General features: G+C 47.4%; 2 protein-coding genes across 2 annotated transcripts; one reads left to right on the top strand and one right to left on the bottom strand.

Moving 5' to 3' along the window:
- Positions 1-10899: 10899 nt before the first annotated feature.
- On the top strand, positions 10900-13179 carry LOC135810548 (uncharacterized). Its single transcript, XM_065324040.1, has 3 exons — positions 10900-11187; positions 11342-12334; positions 12561-13179. The coding sequence occupies exons 1-3, from the start codon at positions 10910-10912 to the stop codon at positions 13177-13179; spliced, it is 1890 nt and encodes a 629-aa protein (XP_065180112.1). The 5' UTR covers positions 10900-10909.
- A 242-nt stretch (positions 13180-13421) lies between these two features.
- LOC135810547 (uncharacterized) lies at positions 13422-15540 on the bottom strand. Its single transcript, XM_065324039.1, has 4 exons — positions 14843-15540; positions 14408-14622; positions 13832-14150; positions 13422-13660 (listed from the first exon to the last, which is right to left on the bottom strand). The coding sequence occupies exons 1-4, from the start codon at positions 15510-15512 to the stop codon at positions 13422-13424; spliced, it is 1443 nt and encodes a 480-aa protein (XP_065180111.1). The 5' UTR covers positions 15513-15540.
- Between the last annotated feature and the right edge of the window lie 7545 nt (positions 15541-23085).

The following is a 23085-nucleotide window of genomic DNA, read 5'->3' as shown; positions in this document are numbered from 1 at the left end:
TGAGGTCTGACTGTAGCCACCTACTCTTTCTCTCTTTCCCTTTTTCTTTATCTCTCCTTGTGCATAAATTCTTCACTAAATTTATCACTCCTACATATAGTTTTATTACTACCCATGAGCTGCGGCAGACAGCACACAGGATATCGAGGCGGAGTGGCCTTTGCACTAAGGCATTTTCTGGAGTATAGGTCACACTGGAGTATAAGCGACACGCAGATTGTTTTGCCACGAAACACAGACATCGGCCATGTTTATCACCGTGAATTTGACCATCGTAGTATACGCCGCACCGACTTTTTCGAACATGTGTATACTAGTACCCCCCCCCCCCCCACACACACACAAACACAGTTCTACTACATATACAGTCAACTGTGCGTATGACGACACTCGGCGGGCAATCAGAAAAGTGTCCTTATGCGCGAAGTGTCCTTATACCCGAAATGGTGCCGGATTATAGAGGGACCACTGTATTCCAGTTAGATGGGACTTTGCTCTGGGCAGGGAATTTCTGTCGCTATTCGCGAACGGTCGTTATATCCGCAGTCGTTATTAGCGAAGTAGTTGACTGTATATGTGCGATATTAGCATAGCAATGCTCAATGAACTTGAGTACGCCCCGGGCACTGCACAGCCCTCACTAGAAGTTGACTGTACATGTACATTGTACGTTGTATATCTACATGTACAATGTAGTTCTATGTTGAGTGATGGGAGCAGGAGCATGCGTGCAGTCACAGTGCAGGCCCATCGGAACTGGTTCAGTTCGTCAGGAAATGACCGGGCCGACTTGTTTGGCCTGCAACGTGTGTTTGCTGCTGATGAGGTCATATGTACATGCATACCCTCCATATCATAAAAAAATGTACGAAAACCTGGGGTATGGCTGGACCAATCAACTGTTCCGGTGGTCCTACACTACAGTGTACATGTATTCCCCAGCCTAAAATCAGGTTTTCTTTGCCCGGGAGTCACAGAAGAGCTATTTGACTTATCTCGTATCCGGGCGGTCGAGGACAGGGCACTGCCCATAACTTTGAAATGTCCGTAACTCCGCATCTTGTGGATGTACATGTATGTTTCAATGAGGCCGGGTCAGAGATGTGCCATGCATATGACGTCACAATTTCCTTTAACTAGTTAATTAAAAAAGCCGAATAGTAGTAATATTTCCACTATAACTCACCTACAAGGGGCCCGGTAGACCGAGGTGCCCTTAACTTCGAGGTTTGGAGAAGAGAGTTCCAAGTACATACATGTACATGTACACTTGTTATTATCTCAGCTCTTCGCTCCTCATTCATCCCACCACATCACAATGCATGTCATGTACACGTACACTGTAGTCCAGCTTATTCAAACATGTACTTCAAGTACATGTACTTCAAGTACATGTACTTCAAGTACATGTACTTGAAGTACATGTACTTCAACTTTCAAGTACATGTACTTCAAGTACATGTACTGTGAATATACAAAATTTCGGCACCTCACAATTTGTGACGCTTCGGCGGCGATTTATTTTCGGCGTGGGGTAGAGGGCATGGTATAGTGCAACAGATGCTGTGAAAAATTTCATCGGCGTTTTAATTAATTTAGGCATTTTGGGTCGGTGCCGAATATAGCCGAAATTAAATAGCTGCCGAAAATTTGTATATTTACAGTACATGTATGTTACCAAGAGTACATGAAAACCAGAGTGTGCAGCTCGGATGGGTTGCTGTCACGGCGAAATTCCGTGATTACATCATTTTAGTGATGTAGTGCGTACAAGCAAGATTCAAGCAGGGACGTTGAGGTCGTATCATGCAACATTTCAGAATCCAAATACTTTGGCACCGCTTTTGCACATGTGCTGATAGACGCAAAGGACATGGATACAGTCAGCAAACCCGACTTCTGGCCGTCAAACGTCTCTGCCCGACCCTGGAGATTCAAATCCGATGATGATCGCACTTCAGGCAGAGAAGACCAGCGTCGCTACTCAACGGACGAGAAACAATGACTGAAGTCAGATCAAATCTAAATCCTCTTGCCCAACCCTTTGTGCCCCACGCAAGTTCTTCACACCCTTCCCCTCATTGCATTACATATTCTTCTATATCTATTGGTCATAATAATATTTGTAGTTTGCGAAATAAGCTTTTCGTGTTGTCCAAGCTTGTCCGGGTCCATAACTTAGACATTTTAGCAGTATCAGAAACATGGCTCGACAACAGCATCTCGGACTCAGAAGTCGACATCCGGGGGTTCACAATGCACCGTCTCGACAGAAAGTGCAATTACAACTGCTCCTGTACAAATGGAACACCTTGCCAAAAGCGCGGCGGTGTAGTGATTTACAGCAGGTTGCAACTTGGGTTTAAGCGGATGTTGATTCAGCACATCGACCTGGAAATGGTTTGGTTGCGTTCCAAAAAACGAGAAGCAGGTGAATCATTCCTCATTGGCTGTCTCTACAGGCCACCGTCCGCACCGGCGGCTTTTTGGCAATCTTTACAGCAAGTCATGTATGACATTCAGGGCGAAGATCTCATTCTGATGGGCGACTTAAATGTTGATTTCTTGTCCCCTCAAACGCATCATTTTGACAATTTGAACACATACCTGCTACTTCCCCTTGATCTGAAGAATATGATTACGCACCCTACACGGATCACACCTACATCTAAAACACTTCTCGACTGTGTACTAACGAACATGGATTGTGTTGAGCACGGAAGCGTTCACTCCTGTGAGTTCACCGATCATGAGTTTGTTCACACCAGTATTATTTTTCCGAAGTCAATTCCAACACAAGGACAATTATATCGATCCCGCCGCCGTGATTACAGTAAGGCCTCTGCCTCTGATCTCTCTCATTTATTGTCAATTTCTGATCTCGGATCCTTCTCGTCCCCGTCGGTCGATGTAATGCTAGAAGAGTGGCAAGGAAAATTTGAAGACGCCTTGGATGTGGTTGCACCCTACATAATATCACGGAGACAATCCCCTGGAAAAAGGAAGAAGTGCCCATTCATGACACCGGAATTACTAGCTCTCATTAGGCGACGTAAAACCGTCTACAGAAAGTACCGCTCGTCTGACTGCAGTAGTACGGTTCTACAGAAGGAGTTCAAAGTTTTGCGCAGCAAATGCAATAACCTTTATCGCCAACTCCGAAATGCCCACTTCCGCTCCATCTGTGACGATTACCGGCGAGATCCTAGGCGTCTTTGGAGCACCATCAACTCAGTCACCCGGCGCACAAACCCTAGAACTGAGCCTCTCGTCCAGGCAGATACCTTGAACAGGTAATTCCATAGTATTGTGTCAGATCCGAACCCGGCTTATGTTGTTCCAAGTGGTACCTCAAGACCGTGTGACTTGCACGAGTTTCGCCCTATTTCTGAGGATGAGGTACTTCGGCACCTTCAGAAACTCGACGGTACGAAAGCGCCTGGGCCAGATGGTCTCCTCCCGAGCATCCTGAAGGCCGTTGCACCAGTTATCGCCTTCTCCCTCACCCTAATATTTAATACCTCTTTGTGCACTGCTGTGTTCCCGACACAATTCAAGTTGGCTAATGTCACGCCGATATTGAAATCCCGTATGGGCGATCCTACTTCTCCTTCGAACTATCGTCCTGTGTCACTCACGTCGATTCTGGCTAAGACTCTGGAACGCCTGGTTCTAAATCAGGTATGTGACAGTTTGACCATCGAAAATCACCTCCACGATCACCAATTTGGGTTCCGACCAGCTCGTTCCACGACACAACTGCTCACACTTGCTGTAAATGATTGGAAACTGGCCCAGGACCGCGGAGAGACTACCAGTGTAGCCTTTGTCGACCTCAGCAAGGCGTTTGATCGCGTCCAGCATCAACAGTTACTCATTGCGCTCCATGGCATGGGTGTTCATGCAAGCGCCCTGCGTTGGTTTGCGTCGTACCTCGCTGGGAGATCTCAGCGTGTCGTCACGCCAGCCAGCCAGTCCTCAAGTCTTGCAGTGTCTCGAGGAGTTAGTCAGGGAAGTATTTTAGGCCCTACCCTCTTTAATGTCTACCTGAGGGACCTTCCCCGGCTTGCGGAGACAGCGGGTTCAAAATTACTGATGTTCGCAGATGACAAGACAGTCTACTCTAGTGATCCGTCGAAGGCGCGTTCCGAAGCCAAGTTGTCATCGGCACTGGAGATACTAAACAACCACCTTGGCTCCATTGGTATGCAGATAAATACCGACAAAACCGTTGTCATGCAAATCCATCCCAAACGTGCCACAGGGAGTCAGCAACAACAACAAAGGCAACAACTGCAAATCACCTTGTCAAATGTTACGCTAGGGGAAGTGGAAAGCACCAGATGCTTAGGAGTCGTTGTTGACAATAAGCTATCTTTTGACCAACACATTAACAATGTCGTCCGGAAAGCCTCACGGAAGATCGGTGTACTGCGTCGATCTTTCCGCCAGATGAACCTGTTTGCCCGCCGTACTTTCGTTGTCGGTGTTATTCAGCCTGATCTAGAATATGCTCTCCCTGTATACCTTTCGTTTATATCCGCTAAAAATAGAAACAAGCTAGCCTCACTCCACCGGCGCGCTGTACGAGTTGCTTGTGGTGCATCACCCCAAGCTAATATCACGCCACTTCTTCACCACCTCAATGTTTCCTCTTTCCAATATCGATCAGTATTTTTGTTCCTTGTATTCATTTTCCACTGTTACTGTATTAAGCCGGCTGTTTGCTTGCAGTCCCTCTTTCCCATCTGTACGTCTACCCGAACTACTCGCGGCTCTACAACTCATAACATGAGTATCAATCGCTATAGATCTATGTCTGGCTTTCTGTCCTTTTCAAGTAAATCGGCTCTTGTTTGGAATTATTTACCAGACGACCTGAAGTCCTGCACTACTATCGCAGATTTCCGCGTCAAATTGGCTATTTGGCTAAAAGACAGCTTAACTCTTAATCATTGTTGTGATTTGCTTTCAAGCAATGTGCATAATCAGTAACTTGATGTTGCTGTTTTTGTTTTTTTTTTGTTTTTTTTTTTTGGTTTCCCGTTCTCGGGGCCTTCTATTCGGTACTCTTTGTAGTTGTACTTCTGTACTGTTGAGCTATCCGAATTCAAATAAACATTAAAAAAAAAAAAAAAAAAAAAAAGCAGGTCTCTTTCTGCACAACTGCAGCTCAGTTGTACGCACTACGTCATTTCCCGCCTCAGATCTGCACCAAAATGATGTAATCACGGAATTTCGCCGTGACAGACACCCATAGCAGAGAAGGCCCCAAGCTGCACACTCTGGTTTTCATGTACTCTTGATGTTACCCTACAACCAGTGTCATGGTAACTGGTGATGTCCGCACCCTACACCCGTACACCGTGATAGGTACATGTAGTGATGATGTACATGTACATGTAGAGTGTTGTTAGATGCAGACATCACCAGTAACTGTTGTCATGACCGGGGAAGTGGGCCAGACATACTCTCAGGATTCTACCATTCCAGGTTCTTTATGGAAATATACCAGGAGTCCAGACACCCATTCCTCACCCTTACCACACAAGAAGACCAAAGCTTCACTCTAGGACTAAGTTCCAAGCTCAAACAAAAGAGAGGCAACAACAACAACAACAACCCGCGATCGACGCAAAGCATCGAGCTACATGTACGTGTACATGTACAATATACAACAGATAGTAGCGTGCAAGGAGCGAAGCGAGCGAGCAGCCAGCCGGCAAAGCACGAATGGTGAGAGATTTCACAACGCTTTTCATAGACGAGACACATCGACGCCACGGCAAACACTTGATAAAGATACATGTGCATGTAGGCGCAGACGGAATACAATACAGAATGAAATAATGATAATTATTGTGGCAACACACGGACACGACACTGTTATTTCTAGACCCCCTTCGGAAAGAGCATCTAATAGTCAATCAATCATGGTTTTCATGCATGACATAGTGATGGACTAGTTGACTACAAAACAAATTGTTTCACACGACGTACGTTTCGCCGTATGGTTCGTGACGGCTCATCAGGCATGAGGAGTACTGTAGGAGTTTGGCTTGCGGCTTGTACAAGTCATGGTTTTGTTCCGGACTGTTCCATACATGTACTTTGAAATGCCTTCCAAGCAATATGCCTGATGAGTAATGTTGCTGATTAAATAAATTGCATACTATACATGTAGATATCTCACCTTCTAGAATACCTCGCTTAGTCATTATGTTATTGCAAATCAAGCAATAGAAGTAAACAGCGAGGAAAACTACATGTACATATACATGTACATGTACATGTAGATGTATATGTATATGTATATGATGACGACTACACCATAGCTCAGTGGTTAGAGCATCGCTGGCTACAAGCGAGGGTCCCTGGTTCGAGTCCTGGTGGTGACAGTCAATTTTTTCTTCAGACTTTTCCCGTTTTTCTCTTTCCCTCAAACCAGTTAATATTTTATGACTTGGGGCTCCCCGCGTGCTGGTTTGTACGTGAAGTGTGTGGGTTACAGTGGGGGCTGCGTCCCACCCGCCTGTGTGGATTCACAGGAAGTGTGAGTTACGAAGTCTGAAGAGAATGTTGAACGGCCTCTGCTGGGATGACGACTACACCATAGCTCAGTGGTTAGAGCATCGCTGGCTACAAGCGAGGGTCCCTGGTTCGAGTCCTGGTGGTGACAGTCAATTTTTTCTTCAGACTTTTCCCGTTTTTCTCTTTCCCTCAAACCAGTTAGTATATGTATATGTATATGTATATGTATATGTATATGTATATGTACATGTATATGCTACTACTAGTATACTATTATTGCTACATGTACATAGTGAGCAGAGATTTACAGCATACATGATGCATTCAACGTTACATAACCGGTGTTCGGTTATCCGGTTCCCTCGCCTATCCGGATATTTTTGTGGAAAACATACATGTACATGTACATGTATATGTATAGTCATGTACATGTATGTTTGCGGTTAAGTGAGGTCTGACTGTAGTCACCTACTCTTTCTCTCTTTCCCTTTTTCTTTATCTCTCCTTGTGCATAAATTCTTCACTAAATTTATCACGCCTACATGTACATGTAGTTTATTACTACCCTTGTGATGCTCTCCTCAGAACGAACTGGCACTGGGCCACTCATAGCATACGCGAGTAAGAGGGTACAGTGTCCTACCCTGCTTGGACATACATGTACATACATGTAATCTCTCCTCACAGGCAGTCTCCTCTTGAATTTAAAAGTCTAACAGCGTTCACATCAATACTCAACTTATTCTTTTGCTCACTGAGCAATACAATCTTTCCATTTTCTTTCTTCTGTTTTCTTTTTCAATTTAATCCTCCCTACCCAGTATCCCTTTGGTGCGTCCATGGAGCTATGAAGCCGAGACCTCTGGTCGGCGGAGCTTAATGGGCCCCACCACCACACTCCATCATTCACCCCAGTGTCTGGAGATATGTGGATTTTGTAGAAAAAAAATGCTACGTGTACTTATACCAATGTTTCATTGGTTCTGGTTGCTTGTATTTCATATGAAGAGAATGCCAGAAAACTGGTTCATGAATTTCCGAGTCCGTACTGTGATGACGATGGTGAAGAATAGCTTGAGATTTGTGTTTTTCTTTCGCCTGACGAGTACATGTAGTAGTAGTGGAAGCAGTATTTCTTGTTTGACTAGGGGAGCCTTGTTACAGGGATTCCGGAACCCTAGGAGAATCTTTGTGACGTGAGCAAAAGTACCAGCAGATTGTGCTTGACGACAGTTTGGAGGAAGAGCGTTCCGCTGATCTGATAAGTGCGCCGTAGTCAGACCCACCGAGGACGGATCACGGAGCTGAGAACAGCAAAGCAGGTCCATTCAAACTCAAAGCATTCAGGCCAAGCAGAAATGCACAGACCAGTCTGTGTGCAAAGAATCTCTGAGGTAACATATCTTTTACGCGTATACGGGCAAAAATGATGACATCACCGGCGGAACAGCAAACGTTAACGGAAACTCTTATCGAACTAACGTTGCTTTTAAATACTTCGCACATCTGACTGCAAAATCCCCACGACGCAGCTCACCAGATCAAGTTGTGGGTCCTCTGCACTCAGCAGAGTCAAGTCGAGCGAGCTGCAACTCCCGGTGCCGGAAGGCGGGCTCACGCCTAGGCATTGGCGGATAATGCTCGAAAAAGTGGCAGATTCTGCTCGAAAAGCAGTGAAATTGGCAGAACCATTCAAACCTTATGGCGGGCAATTCCTCGAATTCCCCTCCATTTCTTTATCCACATACCAAACATGCATGAAACTTACCAGAAAAAGTACCGAATTCTGCCAATTTTTCTGTCGGCATTATCCGCAAAGGTCTACTCACGCCCCTAATGGCTGCTTCCCCTTGTCTAACCCCCTCGACGAAAATTAATGACAGTAGCCGACTGGGCGAAACAACTTCGCGAAGGGCTGTGATCTCACACTCGTACTCTTGCTTGATTCCATACTTCAAGCTGCTCGTTGTTTCTTGTTGCGCGTTTCTGACTGTGATTTTACTGAACGGAGTACATGTACCTACATGTACAATGTACCTACATGTACATGTACTACAGACACCGTTTTTTCAACTATTATTAAAAAAAACTTACTTTACAATACGAAGCCTCTTGTAAGGGCACAATTGATACACCAATACAATCATAATATTTAAAAAAAACATCGCCGAAGTCGCAACCGATGTCATGAAAATACGAAAGATGATCAAAATGATAAAGCAATATTGTTTGCGTTCCGGCTCTCCGCCGTCTCCACAGAAACGCATGCCCCTAATATCAAAACGGGCAACGCCAGCTTCTACACCAACAACCTCAGCAGAGACAGGGTCAGCAGGGAGGTGAGCTGTGAATGTCCTGCGAGCCCCACGCAGGCACATGACGCTGGCACGTAACAATGCAAAGCTCAAGCGGCAGAAGAGGTTGGCCATCACGTTGCGGAAGGGCTCAGCAAGTCAGCGGTCTTGTCAGCTAGCAGTCTAGCAATTCTCTTGTAGAATGCAGTGGCGCATCTGCTCATGCCCCCAGTGGTAGACAGGACGGCTGGGAGGAGGCCGGCATGTTCGATATTGCGCATCCGCTGCCCTCTACTTCTCCCGCTCATGTTTGACATACATGTAGCAAGCGGAAATCGAGTTGGAGCGATTCGAGGACGCATGTGAGTTGACCATCCGAACATCAACAAAGGTGCGCTCGAATCGACGCCCCCCCCCCCCCTAAATGCTCTTGCTGCCACATCTAGCCGGGCTTGGTCATCGGTGTTTCCAGACCGGTACCGTAGCTGCCAGTGGTTGAAGGTGGGGCTCCACAGCAACTAATTATTACTTGGTGGGCTACCTGCTTCAGTGACCCGGCTGTTACTAAGTGTTAGGTAAAAATAAAGTCTCATTTAGGGTTCCCAGTAAAAAGGTAACATTACCTGTTGGGAAATCCCTAACAAAATAAGAAAAAAAATAGGTCCCGCATCTCGTTATGCCGGAGGGTTGGGAAGCCCCCCTCCCCCCCCCTCCCCCCCCCCCCCCCCGGGAACACGACTCAGTACACGCTGGGCGTACTACATGACTGATGTAGTATTATGCGATGAAACGAGGTAGACCTTACATTGTACAGTCGACCTACCCTTACATGTATAACGATAACCTCTATAACGATATTACCCTTATAACGATATTTTTCTGCCAAACCAGATCACTCCATTGACTTGTGTATACAATGCCTTACCTCTATAACAATATTGCTATAACGATATTACCCCTATAACGATATAAAATGGGCTGACCAATCGACATTTTCCATTTTATAACAATATCTAGCAGGGAATATGTAGAGCCCACTATCCAGGTAGGGCAAGCTTCACTTGATAAGTCGCTGGGACAGGACGAAATGCAATGGGGCACCAGTGGGCACCTTGCTGTGCACAGAATGTGCAAGTATGTCATGTTTTTTATGCTTTGAAGAGTGTAAAAAATGAACGAAATCCATGCATTATGACGTATGTGTATGAAATGAACCAGTTACCCCTATAACAATATTACCCTTATAACAATATTTCTTGGTGTGACGCAAATATCGTTATAAGGGTAGGTCGACTGTATTACGTTCTCTCCTGTCTTCTTGACTCTTGTTACTTGGTGTGTTCTGGCTGTGACTAGTGCAGAGTGACTTTTCACGGAACTCCGCTCTAGCCTTTGAGTAGGCTACGTTCCGTGTGCCAAGTAAGAAATCCAATCGTACAAGGTCTGCCCTTGGGCTGGGAGCTCAGCCATCAAGCTCTCCACTCCAGACCGCACGTGAACAGCCTCGCGTCCGGCCTTGTCACGTCGTTGCCCGCCGTCCGAAACCTCTCTCGACCCTAGTCATCTTTGCCAACACCCGCTTCGAACCCGCTGGTTTCACTCCTTCCAGAGTTTCTATAACATAGTAACGAATGTTATGGCTGATTTCTACAGTACGCATTTGTTATAACCCTTCCTCTTCTCAATCTATAATATAATTGCAGATATATTCCCAGTAAGCCATGAACGGAGACCCCCTCGACTTAGGCCTCGGCCCTTGGGGAATCCATAAAAAATAAAAAATAAATAAAAAATAGTGTGGGGTGGCACCGAGTCCGCCTTCCTATCACATGCCACATGGAGATCTAAAATGATTGTGATTTGTAGTCATTCTGCAAGTCTAAGGTATCACCGTGACTCGGCGTGAGCTGACTTCTGCTAGCCTGGCCTGCTTCGATGCTGCACCATCGCGAAACGGTACTCAGTGTAACTCACCACCAGTGCACCACTGCACGTGTGACGGCGCTGTTCACACAAGGCATTACGTCATGTTTTGGGCCTTGAAAAACCCCGGGAAAGCGTTTTGGGTGGCAGAGACCTGGCGCATGGCGTTGGCATTTATCCACGAGGTGAAATATGAAAGTAGGAAGCGGTATTTTTGTCTTTTGCCTGGTCTTTTCGTTCTTGTTGGCTGTTGCCTATGGACGCTCTGGACCATGTCTGCCCAATCGTCAGCTGAGGACCGCCTGAAGAAGTCCAGCTCGTTATGGGAATCGACTTTGCGCAAGAAAAACTCTTCGTCATGGAAAGTGGGGGAAATGAGGCTGTACCTGCAGCTGAAAGGCGAAGACGACTCTGGAAAGAAAGCTGACCTGCAAAAGAGGTGAGACACACAAAACACCTTGTCCTCTGTGTAAGGATGCAATAAAAAATTGATATTACTCCTGAAATTGCTGTCGGAATAGTTTCCAAATAATAATAAAATGCGCAATAATATTATTATCATTCGCTGTACACACGTTTTTGTATTTGTGCAGAGTGTCGGCACTGCTGCTGTCTGGGACTGTGACTGGGGAGCTTGAGGATGACACCGCTGGAGCCTCGTCATCTGATGTCCGTTTTCCTGACAGAGGATGGAAGAAGCTGGTGGATGTGACGCAGGAGGAGCTGAAGATGAAGTTCTCAATCTTCTCCCTCATGGACCACTTCATGTGCAGGAAGTCGTCTGATGGTCTGGATGCTGACGACATGAGAGCTGTGTCCTCCCATAGCTTTGGACTCTACAGCAAGAAGTACTGCCGAGATGGAGAGGTGTGCCTGGAGAATGGGACGGTGTATTTCCGTGGGTTTTGCAAGGCAGAGATGAAGACGTCGATGCGGTATAAAATAGCAATGGCAATGAAACGCGAGCCCTCTGTACGGATCATCTATGCGTCTTGTGAGTGCCGAGCTGGCATTGGCCCATCAGCCAGCTGCAAGCACATCGGGGCCATGTGCTATGGACTAGAGGAATTCTGCCGACGAGGGATATTCACTGGGATGACCTGCTCAACCAGTGACCTACAGGCTTGGAGCGCACCACCAGGCAAAAGGCGAGTTTCTGACATGGAGTTCGCTAAGCCTGTGTTCAACCATACCCCGAAGTCAACCTCCAGTCGTGCGTCCTTCGATCCACGTGCTGCCACCGCTCCAAAAGACTCTGCACCAGAAGAGCGACAGAGACTCTTTGACTTGTTGAGCTCTTGCTCCCAACCAGCCAATATCCTGGACACTCTGCGGCCATGCTCTACCTCTCCTGCTCAGACAACCACCTGCTCCACTGGATCAACCGACTGCCGGTCAGTGCCGGAGCTAGTGCAGCTGATGAAGGAGTCCAGGACGTACCGCAGCACATTCCGACCTGATGGCAGTGTTGTCGTGGCATGGTGTGATATGTTCATGCGTCATATGCAAGTGTCCAGGCAGCAACGCCATGCACTGGAGTATCGAACTCGTGGGCAGGCTGGTAACCGGCAGTGGAAAATGCAAAGGTATGTCTGAGGATAGTGTACTGCATTCAGTCCAGGAAAGTCTGCAGGCACATAACACTATCCAAAACATGACGAGTGTATACTGTTTTCATGCTTTTGTTGACGACTTTGTTTAGGCCATGACTTTACAACACTTTCAAGTATGTTCAAATTCACCCAACACTGCAGATTGGTTGGTTCATGTGTATGTCCCTCTGGTGTGTTCATTTTGTGCCCTATGCAACAGGTACGGGCGACTCACAGCATCCAACTTCGGCGTGATTGTGAAGTGCAAATCAGCACATCCATCGTTGGTGAAACGCCTTCTATCCCAGTCAGTTATCAACAGTCCGGCCTTGTCGTGGGGCAGAGAGCATGAAGATGAAGCCGTCCGCATCTACTCGGAGAAGCAGCACATGTCTGGCATGAATGGCCTGTGTGTCTCACGGCGTGGTCTTGTTGTAATGCAGTGTGGGTACGTTGCTGCCAGCCCAGATGGAATCGTATTCGTCCCGACCCAGCCGCTGACATCGCAAATGGGTTTACTTGAGGTCAAATGCCCATATTCCCATCGTCACCACTCTCCCCAAGATGCATGCATGGAGTCTGGCTCCAACCCATTCTACTGCACATGGTCAGATGGAGGTTTATGCCTACGGCGACAACATGACTATTTCTATCAAGTGCAAGGTGGCATGGCAGTTGCTGAAGTGCAGTGGTGCGACTTTGTCGTGTGGACGCCAATGGGCATCGCTATACAGCGAATCCCATTCGACGCGGCGTTCTGGAAGGAGCAGATGGAGCCGAAATTGACCGGCTTCTACCGTGGTTGGCTGCTTCCGCAACTTCTTCACATGATCCATTGAGTTACTTCATAGAACGCACTTTTGTCACTTCATGCTGAAAAGAAAAGAGGAGAAATACAGGCAGTGATATTGCTATGGTGGTGACAGCAGTAACGTGTGGAAAATAGCAACGGATGCATGGTGGGGGGTTGGGGGGGGGGGGGGAAGAGGCTCACAGAAGCAAACACTGGGACAGGCCATCATGAACCTGTCAGTAACTGAACGCATTGAGCAGTAACGGTGCAGCAAGAAATGGAAGGAAACTATGTAATGAGCTGCGCACCAAAATCGGCAATCACACAGCAAACCAGAAATATGGCATCAGCAATGTCAAAGTGAGCGGATAGAATAAAATCCAGGATGTGAAAGTTCTTTATTCGTTCGATAGCACGTTCTACATGAACGCGTAGCGAGGCAACGCGGCGGGTCTGCACCAACTCCTTTTCGGTCAGCTGTTGGCCATTCTTGATGAACGGTGGTATGTTGACATAGGCACCCCGTTCTGAGGTAACAAGAAACAAGAAGCACAGTTTATAAGCTTCCAAGCAAAACTTGCTTACACCACCATTTCCAGCATTGACTGCACAACACATCTACTGTGAGGAGGAGTTTACAGCACTGATCGCAACCATAAAGTATTGTTCACCAAAAGGAAACAAAACAGGGGACATACCTTCACAGAGTTCCTTGATTGTGAATCCTTTGTCCGCCATGACTGAGTCACCTTTGTCCAGCAAATCCAGCACTCCACACGTCTTGGTGATTTCACGGTCAGAAACTGACCCACCATACAGGGAAGAGATGAACGAGATAGCTCCACTGGGTGTGATGCAAACTAGAGCTTTGAATGTGTTTCTATTCTTGTACGTTGACCAGGTGACTCTCTGAGTGTCGGGGTCGGAGGGAATCTGGATGGGAAACTCGGTGCAATCGATTATAGTGCGTGTGGTGGGGTATAGGTCGCGGAACTTCTGGGGCATAGCGGCATCGATCTACAGGTTAGTAGATAGAACATGGGCACATAGCACACACACACACACACACCAATGGGACTCAATTCTCGAAAGACCAGATCAAGCACAGACACTGATGCGATCGTATGTAAGGTATACTTTAGGAAAAAAATAAACCAGCCCTATTGCAATCCAAAAGGCTGGACTCACTAACGACCAGTAATGGGTTAGGCTTCAGCTGTTGAGCCACGGGCATATCATCAACAGACACAAATCATTCTGGCATGACAACTAACCTGCGCTCTAGACGGCCAGGCGGGTAGCTGTGCGGACTTGAAGGCGTGGTACATGACCATAAGGTACGAGGTGAAGATGCGGCTCACAGTACCTGCACTGATTGAAAACCTCTGAGCCAGGTCTTCGTTAGGACAATCCAGCCGCAACTTCATGAACGTAAGGAGCAGGCTGTTTTCATCGTCCAAGGCCCTCACACACTGACGTTGCCGTTCACCTATGCAGTGGGCACAGTACATTGAACCGAGACATGTATGACATGGCCCACGAAAAGAAGTTTGATTTGCCAGGAGGATGGAGACTCACAGCACTGAGTATGGAAATTATGGTACCGACACAAGTAGGTTCCGTACTACTGAAGTCATTCCACCCAACAACATTGCAAAGCACAGTATTTACATCATCAAAATCTAGCACAGAGCAGATAACATCCTCACCTGTTCTTGCTCCATTCCATAAAGTCATCCCCTTGCAGTGGGGCTCCAGGAAAGCCACCAATGCCTGAAATTGCTCATAGCTGGGGATACCAGTATAGAACTTGGTGAGGCTGTCACTGTTGCAAATCCTGGCGACAGAAAACTCTGGTGCTGGTACTGTGGCAGTTTCCTCCAACTTGACTCGCAGTGCCTCATTCTCCTGTGTCAACTTCTGCACCTCCATCCGCAACCGTGTGTTCTCCTCCAAACATTCCTGGATCTGAGTTCGCACTTCACTGATCTGCTCATCAACGCTGGGCAGGGATGGTGATGGCTGCTCCTCACAAGTGCTTTCACATGTTTCAGGCTTCGCTGCTGACGGTTGGGGCGTTTTGTCCTGATGTGTCTTCAGAGCCACGCGTTCTTTTGGCGTTTTCCTCGTCTTCTCTGCTGCTGACCATGCGAACAGCGTTGGGATAGGATGCTCCTTGGAGCGCTTTCCGCCAACAAAATGAGCGCCGCAGACCCTTGTCGAGCTGCCCACAACCACACTCGATGTCCGCATGTTGTGGAGCCACTTTTTGAGTGTAGGCTTCTTTCCCAGAGGAAGACGGTGAAAAGAAAGCTTTGTTCCATCTTTCCGCTTGCCACCCCGATTAGAGCAGCCAAAGACGCAGCAAGTCTTCGTCATCGTGTCTAAACGACTACAACCACTTCCTCCACAGTCGACAGATAACCTGAACCTAACTAAATCAAAATGTAAGTTTGTTCTTTCTTCAAACAACGAAGCCCAAAAGTTTTTGCCACCCAATCTGAGCTTCCCGCGCGATGACGTAAACCAATGATGTCACTTGCCCTTGTGTGTACAACGCCTATTCGCCATCATCGCCAAACAGTAGACGTACAGAGTACATGACCGTTGTACAATCACAAGAGTCATGTACACGCAGTATACTATACTGGTCACTAGACCACCACCACCGATCCAATAATGGCAATATCCCTAGCATAGGCCGTTTAGCCCCTAGTAGATGGGCAAAAACACGCAAGCTGCACGCATGCGCAGCCTCTGGTGGACCGCGATACGCGATGCGATCGAGATGGCGCACGAGAGTAACCGGCCAACCAAAAAGCCCAGTGACCCGACTCGGTCGGGCCGGGGAGCACCACACACTGCAGAGGCGGTGCGTTTTCTGTTTAGCGTCCGCGTGCTCTTGTCGACGGATCGGCTTTGGTAGTTTGGTTGAACACTTTGCCGAGAGCTGTTTGTTGATTATGAAGTACTCGTTTAATCTGATCCTAACCCTGGCCCGCAAACTGTAGAAGTTTGTTAGGCTAGCCTAGTACGGGTTCTCTCGGAGTCAGTATAAGTAATGCCAGACGTATGATCATTCGTGTTGTCAGTCATACTGTCATCCCGTTCCTGAATGGCCGAAAGGCAGGATGTCAATGAGAGAACGCAGCAGCCGATGTGAATTCATCATCACTCGCCGCCCAGCTGATGCTGTCCGAGTGACAGTCGCTTCTGAGGACTGTCGAGAAACTCCCGGAGACGTCTGTCTGGACGCCAATGATCGGCATGCATCCTGGATCATCGCCTGCAGAAGCACGGCAACTGCCAAGTGCGGTGCGACAGTTTGCGGAGATTCTACGGCGTCGCTACCGCTCTGCTAAGGTATGGTTGGGGAAGGGAATGAGCACCAAGGCGCACAAACGAGCGCTGGATAAGATCTTTGTCAATGTGGTGGTCATACCTGCCGAAGAACTGGCTTCGCTAAACAAACAAACTTTCTTCGGTTCGCAAAGCGATGTGCAAAAGTTGAGCCATGTGTTCTCGCGAATCGCTGACAAAGTCCAGCACGTGCAACTGGCCAACATGTTTGACTTTGACGGGGAAGAACTTGATGAAGACGAATCTGTTCGTGTATTGGCTGTTGCATGTGCTGGCGCTGGCAAGACGACCATATTCTTGTTGAAAGGTCCTATGGACTGGGCAAGAGGTCTGATCTGGCATGAGTTTGACATTGTGAGTGCATTGGCGCTGCGTAATGCAAGTGTTCGAAATGCCAGAAATGTTGTTGAGCTGTTACAACTAGAGAGATACGGTATTGTCAATGGGGTAGTGCAAGGTGAAATTGCTTCGTTTGTACACGCTAACCCGCAGCGCGTTTGTATCACATTTGATGGCTTAGATGAAACACTGCTTGAGGACTGTAGCGATTTTGTGCGCGGAATTATTCGTGGCGAGGAGTTGAAAGGCGTTCGCTTGATTCTAACATCGCGCCACTCGGCAGAAGTCATGAAACTGTCGGCCACGTGCCAGTTTAATCGTCGTGTGCAGGTGCTTGGATTCACGAGGGATAATGTGCGAGAGTACGTGAACAATGTACTACCGTGCAAGCAGGCAAGCAAATTACTAGAGCAGGTCGATGCAGATCCGAGTTTAGCGGCCATTATGCAAACACCTTTCTTCACGGAGTCTACGTGTGATGTTTTCCGCACTTGTGGCTCTGTTCCTTCGTCACTGTTCGCCATCTTCACATCTTTGATCCTGAGTATTGTTCGACAGAACACCGAGAGTGCGTATCCAGATTGGCCGTCCGTTCCGCGTATCTTGAAAGAGAAGATCCTGGAGTTGGGTCATTTTGCGTTTGTGATGCTAGTTGATAAGAAGGTGGTGTTCAGCGACCGTGACCTTGATGAACAGCAGGTGTCGAAGGAAAGTCGCTCACTTGGTCTTCTTGTGGCTTGTGAGTCACTGTCGTATCCATGCGTTGGCCAATGGCAGTTCAGCCATCTTTCGGTTCAAGAATGCCTCGCTACTCAGTACATTGCATCCACTGCTCCCAATGCGAGGGACGTTGAATTCCTCGTGAGGCAGGTGGGAGCTTTGACTGGTCACTTGAGCACCTTTTGGTGTCTGCTTGCGTCACAACTGGCACCTGACTCCAAAGAAGCCATGATTTCAGCCATCCTCACTCAGCCTGTTCCTCGTGAAGAAGATGTTCGCAAGCTTGCATCATGTAGATATGTGACGCATTTCCTTCGCTCTTCTGAAGACGATCTCCTGCTGGTGTCAGATGTTCTGTGCGAACATCTTGACGATGCGGCCGTCCAGAGTCTAGCTGCTTGCCTTCCCGCTGGTCTACTACCAGACGGTGTGAGTGTTTCTCAGGCTGTCGAAGAAGTTCTTCCTCATTCTTTCACTTCATCATTGCAGGACTACGTTCGCGCACTTCTGCAGCTGTGGCGTCGCAAAGTACCGCGCGCTAGTATCAGAATGCTGCGTGCTGCCTTGAATCCTATCAATTCCTATGCATCTGACCGTGTTTTTGAGTATTTCCTGGCAAAACACAGAGCAAGCCTTGATTCTACCCACACACCTGCATCGCCTTCCTCCTCACAACAGGAATATTCAGTTATGACTGATCCATCTCATAAGGACATCTTGTTCGAGGAGAATCATACTCCAGTCCGTCGTCAATTACTGCTACTTGCTTGCCGTGTGTTCGGTCAGCGTGCATCGGACACGGACAACACGCCCAATGATAAACCATTACTGCCGTCACCTAGTCTGGCGTTGGCATTCTCTCATGCTGGGCTAGATTTCCATAACGTTCTTCTTTCCTCGTCTGATTGCCATCTTCTCTCATCCGTGATTGAAGCGCATCAGAAATCCATCCGCACTGTTATGATATCCAATTGCCAGTTAGATGATAATGGTTTCGAGGAACTTGGTGCAATGCTTTCCAAATGTTCTGGATTGGAGCATGTCCACTTAGCAGACAATTCGTTATCAGATCGCCACGTGTCAGTTATCAGCAAGATGATCTTAGCCAACCAGTCAACTTTGCAGAAACTAGATATTGGGGGCCTACAGATCTCCTCCTCTGGATATGCACAGTTGGTACCAGCCTTGATCCGTTGTCACAACCTACGGCAAGTTGCATTAGGCGGTCCACATGCCCGGGATATCAAAACCAACACTCTTGTAGCCCTTGTTATCCTGGCGTACTGCAAACGGCTTTGTTTGCCACGTTTTCATCTGGTGATTGGTGATGTGGGTCTCGCTATGCTCCTTCCATTACTGATTTCAAAACCATTTGCTGGGCTGGCTTTGTTGGGTGCAGGATTGTCTTCACAGAGTGCACCTCTGGTAGGGCGCTTTCTAACTGAACATCATCGTTGGCTGTTCACATTTGAAATCGACCACAATTGTCTCACCGACACTTTCCTGTGCGGTGTTGCTCCATGCCTCATGCGGTGTACATCACTGCAGATGTTGTCCTTCGATAACACAGGTCTTACATCACAATCACTTTCTGTTCTCGCTGGCATCCTTACGTCATGCCCTTGTCTTGGTTTTCTTGAATTCACTGGCAATGATTTTCAGATTGAAAACGAGACGGGAAGTACAGAGTTTGCCAGGGCTGTAGGTGGCAGTAGGAGGTTGCTGTGGCTTCGAATGTCTCCGAAGACGCTCCTGAACGATCGTTTGGCAGAACTTCTAGCCAGTTTAGCTGCAAGCAAACCGCAGATGTACACTATTTTCGGTTAGTGTTTCATGCCGGCGGACCCTCACTAGTGTATGTGGAGATACCCACTGAGCATTGGCACTGTGTACATTTGTACATTTGTAACTGCTAAAGCAGATACTCATGGAAACTGATCACTTGACATTGTATGCATACAGTGTAGTTACTGGTGTAATGTTTTGTATATCTATTTCTTGAAGTTATGCCAATGATGATGTCATGCTGATGAGTCAGCATATTTTCTCATGTCCATTGAGTATTCAGTGGTAGACTGGTACTAGTACATTGCTGTGTAGCGACATGGTCATTCCATGTAAAGATTCTCTAGTGATGATGTATTAATTTTACGTAATCATTAGACAATAGAATTGATTGCGGTCGCGCATGCGCATGACTGCGTTCATTAGTGGCAGTGCAACACGTACAGCCTATAATAGGTCCGATACACCCAGTGTGTTAATGTCTGATATCGATGATGTCATCATCACGTCATCCTAGTATGATCGCTTGCCCAGTGCAACACATAGAGCCAATTGTAAGTCCGATATCGGACATATGATAATCAAGACGGCTGCATCTTTCACATGATTTGACCGTGCCTTAATTTGCATCATTTACTCTCACTTTCCTGGAGCACATTGTCTGCAATTATATAATAATTATTATACATGTATTTATGGGCAAAACACGTGTTCTTTCTGGTTTTATTATTACTGATGCGGGAATTCCCCAGCGCATGCATGTTTCTTTCAGCTAGTTTTTCGTTATCTTTTGAAGTTTTCTGCCAAAGACTCGGTGCATCCATTGTATAGTGTCGTATTTCAGTTTTGTTCTACTGGCTGCAGCGCTGGTGATTGCCCTGGTATCGTCAAGAACCTTGGACGGTGATAACAGAGCCGGTTGCCTAACTAGATCCTAACCGTGTACTGTAGATTGTAGATTGGGTATGGAGTGTTTTTAACATGTGCTCCCAGCTGTCTATTCGCTATTACTTATTGGTCTATTCGGCATATTTTGCTTATGATGCTCACTGTCACTGGTTGGCTGACATTCTTGTCTGACCGCATGCTTTCCTGTGTTTCTACTTATTCAGTGCTACTCAATGATATCCGGTAGCATGAGTTGTCAAAATTCAGTAGGGGGGGGGGGGGGGGTTCCGGCTTCTGGCTTCTGACCTGCGTAGGCTGGGCTTGAGCGGGACGCGGGTACAGGGCATGCCGTGACTCACACGAATTTAATTTTGCAGCCCTGTGTATATCGGTGTGGCCGCATGCATAAACTCACTGTGTGCATGTGCGTATGCACTATGCAGGGGGCACACAAGATGAGTCACTGCCTGATATGGATGATGTCATCATGACGTCATCTTACCGAGCAAAGAGTACATGGGTGTGTTCCTAGGGAGTGCAAGGGGGGGGGGGTGGAGAGGATGTACCCGCCGAGGAGTCTCTGTCGGACAGGATTGATTTTATCATAAACAGGAGTCGTAAAATACCGGTATTTTACGACTCCCTGATCCTAACAGTCATTACCCTGTCATTATGAGTTTGATAATTTATGACATCATTGCATGCTTGCCATTTGTAATAGCCCGTGATCAGTGGCGGTTGCATGCTCTGATTGTGCCGTAGACTACTTCAGAAGTATTGAATTAATATTTCATGGTTTACACGAATAGGGATTGCACTTCGTAGATTCGAGCTTCGACATTCGAATGTATTCTCCAGACTAAAACCATGTGTTTCCTTTGCTCAGGAATCAGAGTCACAGACGAGATACACGTACACGTATCTCTCATATTCGGGCCGTCCGGGACTGGGGACTAGGCACTGCCCCTTAAGCCTAGTTCACATTCGACGCAACGCCGACGGTACGGGACGTAAGGGCTTGTCGGGAGGGCTGGGGTGAGCTGTAAAATCCTGTACGATTCGTACGACACGACATGCAGCAGTCCTTGCGACGTTCAACGTCGAACGGCGCGAGTCATAAGGCATGGTCCGTGACGGAGTGACTTTCGGACCTAATTTCTCGTTTTTCGAGACTTCTTTTTAATTATTTCTCCTTGAAAGAAGCGGAATCAAGTTCACAATACCAGGTTTTCATGAAGATCAAAAAATTAGCCCTGAAAGTTGTGGCATTCAAATAATAGCCCAAGGAAATGATAGAATAGTTCGTCTGTCACGCTTCTGAACTATCCCTAAATACAATAAGGGACATGAGATCTTATGTTGCTAAAATTCAACTCAAGTCGTGCTTGCTATTCTGTGAGTTATCATGGGAAGCGCAGTGTTCGAAATGCTAAAAATATCCAAGTACGAATCGGGAGTAGTCGGCGCACGACGCCGTCTCCTGTTCACACTCGAATTGCAGCCGTTTTGTACGCTTGCGTCCCCGTCTACGCCCGTCTACGGTATGAAAAGTTGGATCGATCCAACTCTTCCCGTCGCTTCCCGATCTGTACGGTAGTACGGTTGCGTTCCGGTTCCTGGTGTTCTCATTGGACGCCGTCAGACCGTCCCGTCGCTTCCCGTCGATCCTTACGTCGCGTCCCGTTGCGCCCCGTCGAATGTGAACTAGGCTTTACTAACTAGAAATTTCCGCAACTCCTACACATGTAAAACATAATAATAATAATAATAATAATAATAATAATAATAATAATAATAATAATAAAACAGGTCGCGTAATGAAGCAGCATAACGATAGATGTGCAAAGTCATGATGCCTGGTCCGCTTCTGTCCTGGGTTCACTACCCCGTGCGTTGCAGCCGCGAGCAAAACCAGCTCAGGCTGAGAGTTCCCTCCATGATTGCTTGTCCAAAGCGCGCATTCTGAGCCCACTCAGATCAGTCATGGTCTTCAGTGGCATGTCTCTGGCAGCTGTGCTTGCCTTGACTGCCGTGGCCAGGTTCGATTTCGGGCGTCCACGCACAACGGTGACATCTCGACGGAAGTAGTTGTCCATTGCCTGCTGTGGCGGGGCATCTGAGGGCATCCTCAGAACATGACCCAACATCCGGAAACGGCGGACAGCAACGGTGTGCGAAAGTGGCTGTGTGTGTGCTCTGGAATATAGGTCTTTGTTGGAGATGATGGCGGGATACCTAATTCCGAACAAGTTCCGTAGTTGACGTCTATGGAAGGCGTTCAGCTTCTCCAGTGCAGCCTCTGTCAGTCCCCAGGTTTCGCAGTTGTATAACAGTGTTGGTAGGACGATGGCATTGTAGAGACGAAGCCTGGTTTCCCTCGGATACAAGTTGACGTCGTATCCAGAACATGGATGTGGCAAATGGGAGTTAGGCCTTTGGCCTATGGTTGGTGGATCTGATCTATCCTCCCCCACCGTTTAGGAGCCGCATCTGACGCCTGATCATGGGGTGGTGGGGTCCCACGGAAGCGGAAAGGTGGTTCTTGACCAGGGAGTTTTACGAATCCTTGTTCTTGACCTGCCCGGTACGCGAACCCGTCGAATTTTTAATTTATTTTTAATTTATTTTTAAACATGTACATCACTACATGTACATGCACAAAAGGCATGTGCAAGTACATGTATGTTTCAATGGGCAAGGGTCAGAGATACAAATGCTGCTACCCGCGGTCAAGCTTCAGCTGCTCTGAACCTACCCAGAGCTACGTCTCGTTACGGCCTGAATGCTATTTCATTTTTGGCAGCAGACAGACGGAACATGCTTCCACCTGGATGTCGTCAAGCTCAGCCCCTTTCTGCAT

This window comes from Sycon ciliatum, chromosome 2, assembly GCF_964019385.1.
Source record: "Sycon ciliatum chromosome 2, ocSycCili1.1, whole genome shotgun sequence".
NCBI classification, from domain to species: domain Eukaryota; kingdom Metazoa; phylum Porifera; class Calcarea; order Leucosolenida; family Sycettidae; genus Sycon; species Sycon ciliatum.
This window is presented reverse-complemented; position numbering and strand designations above follow the sequence as displayed.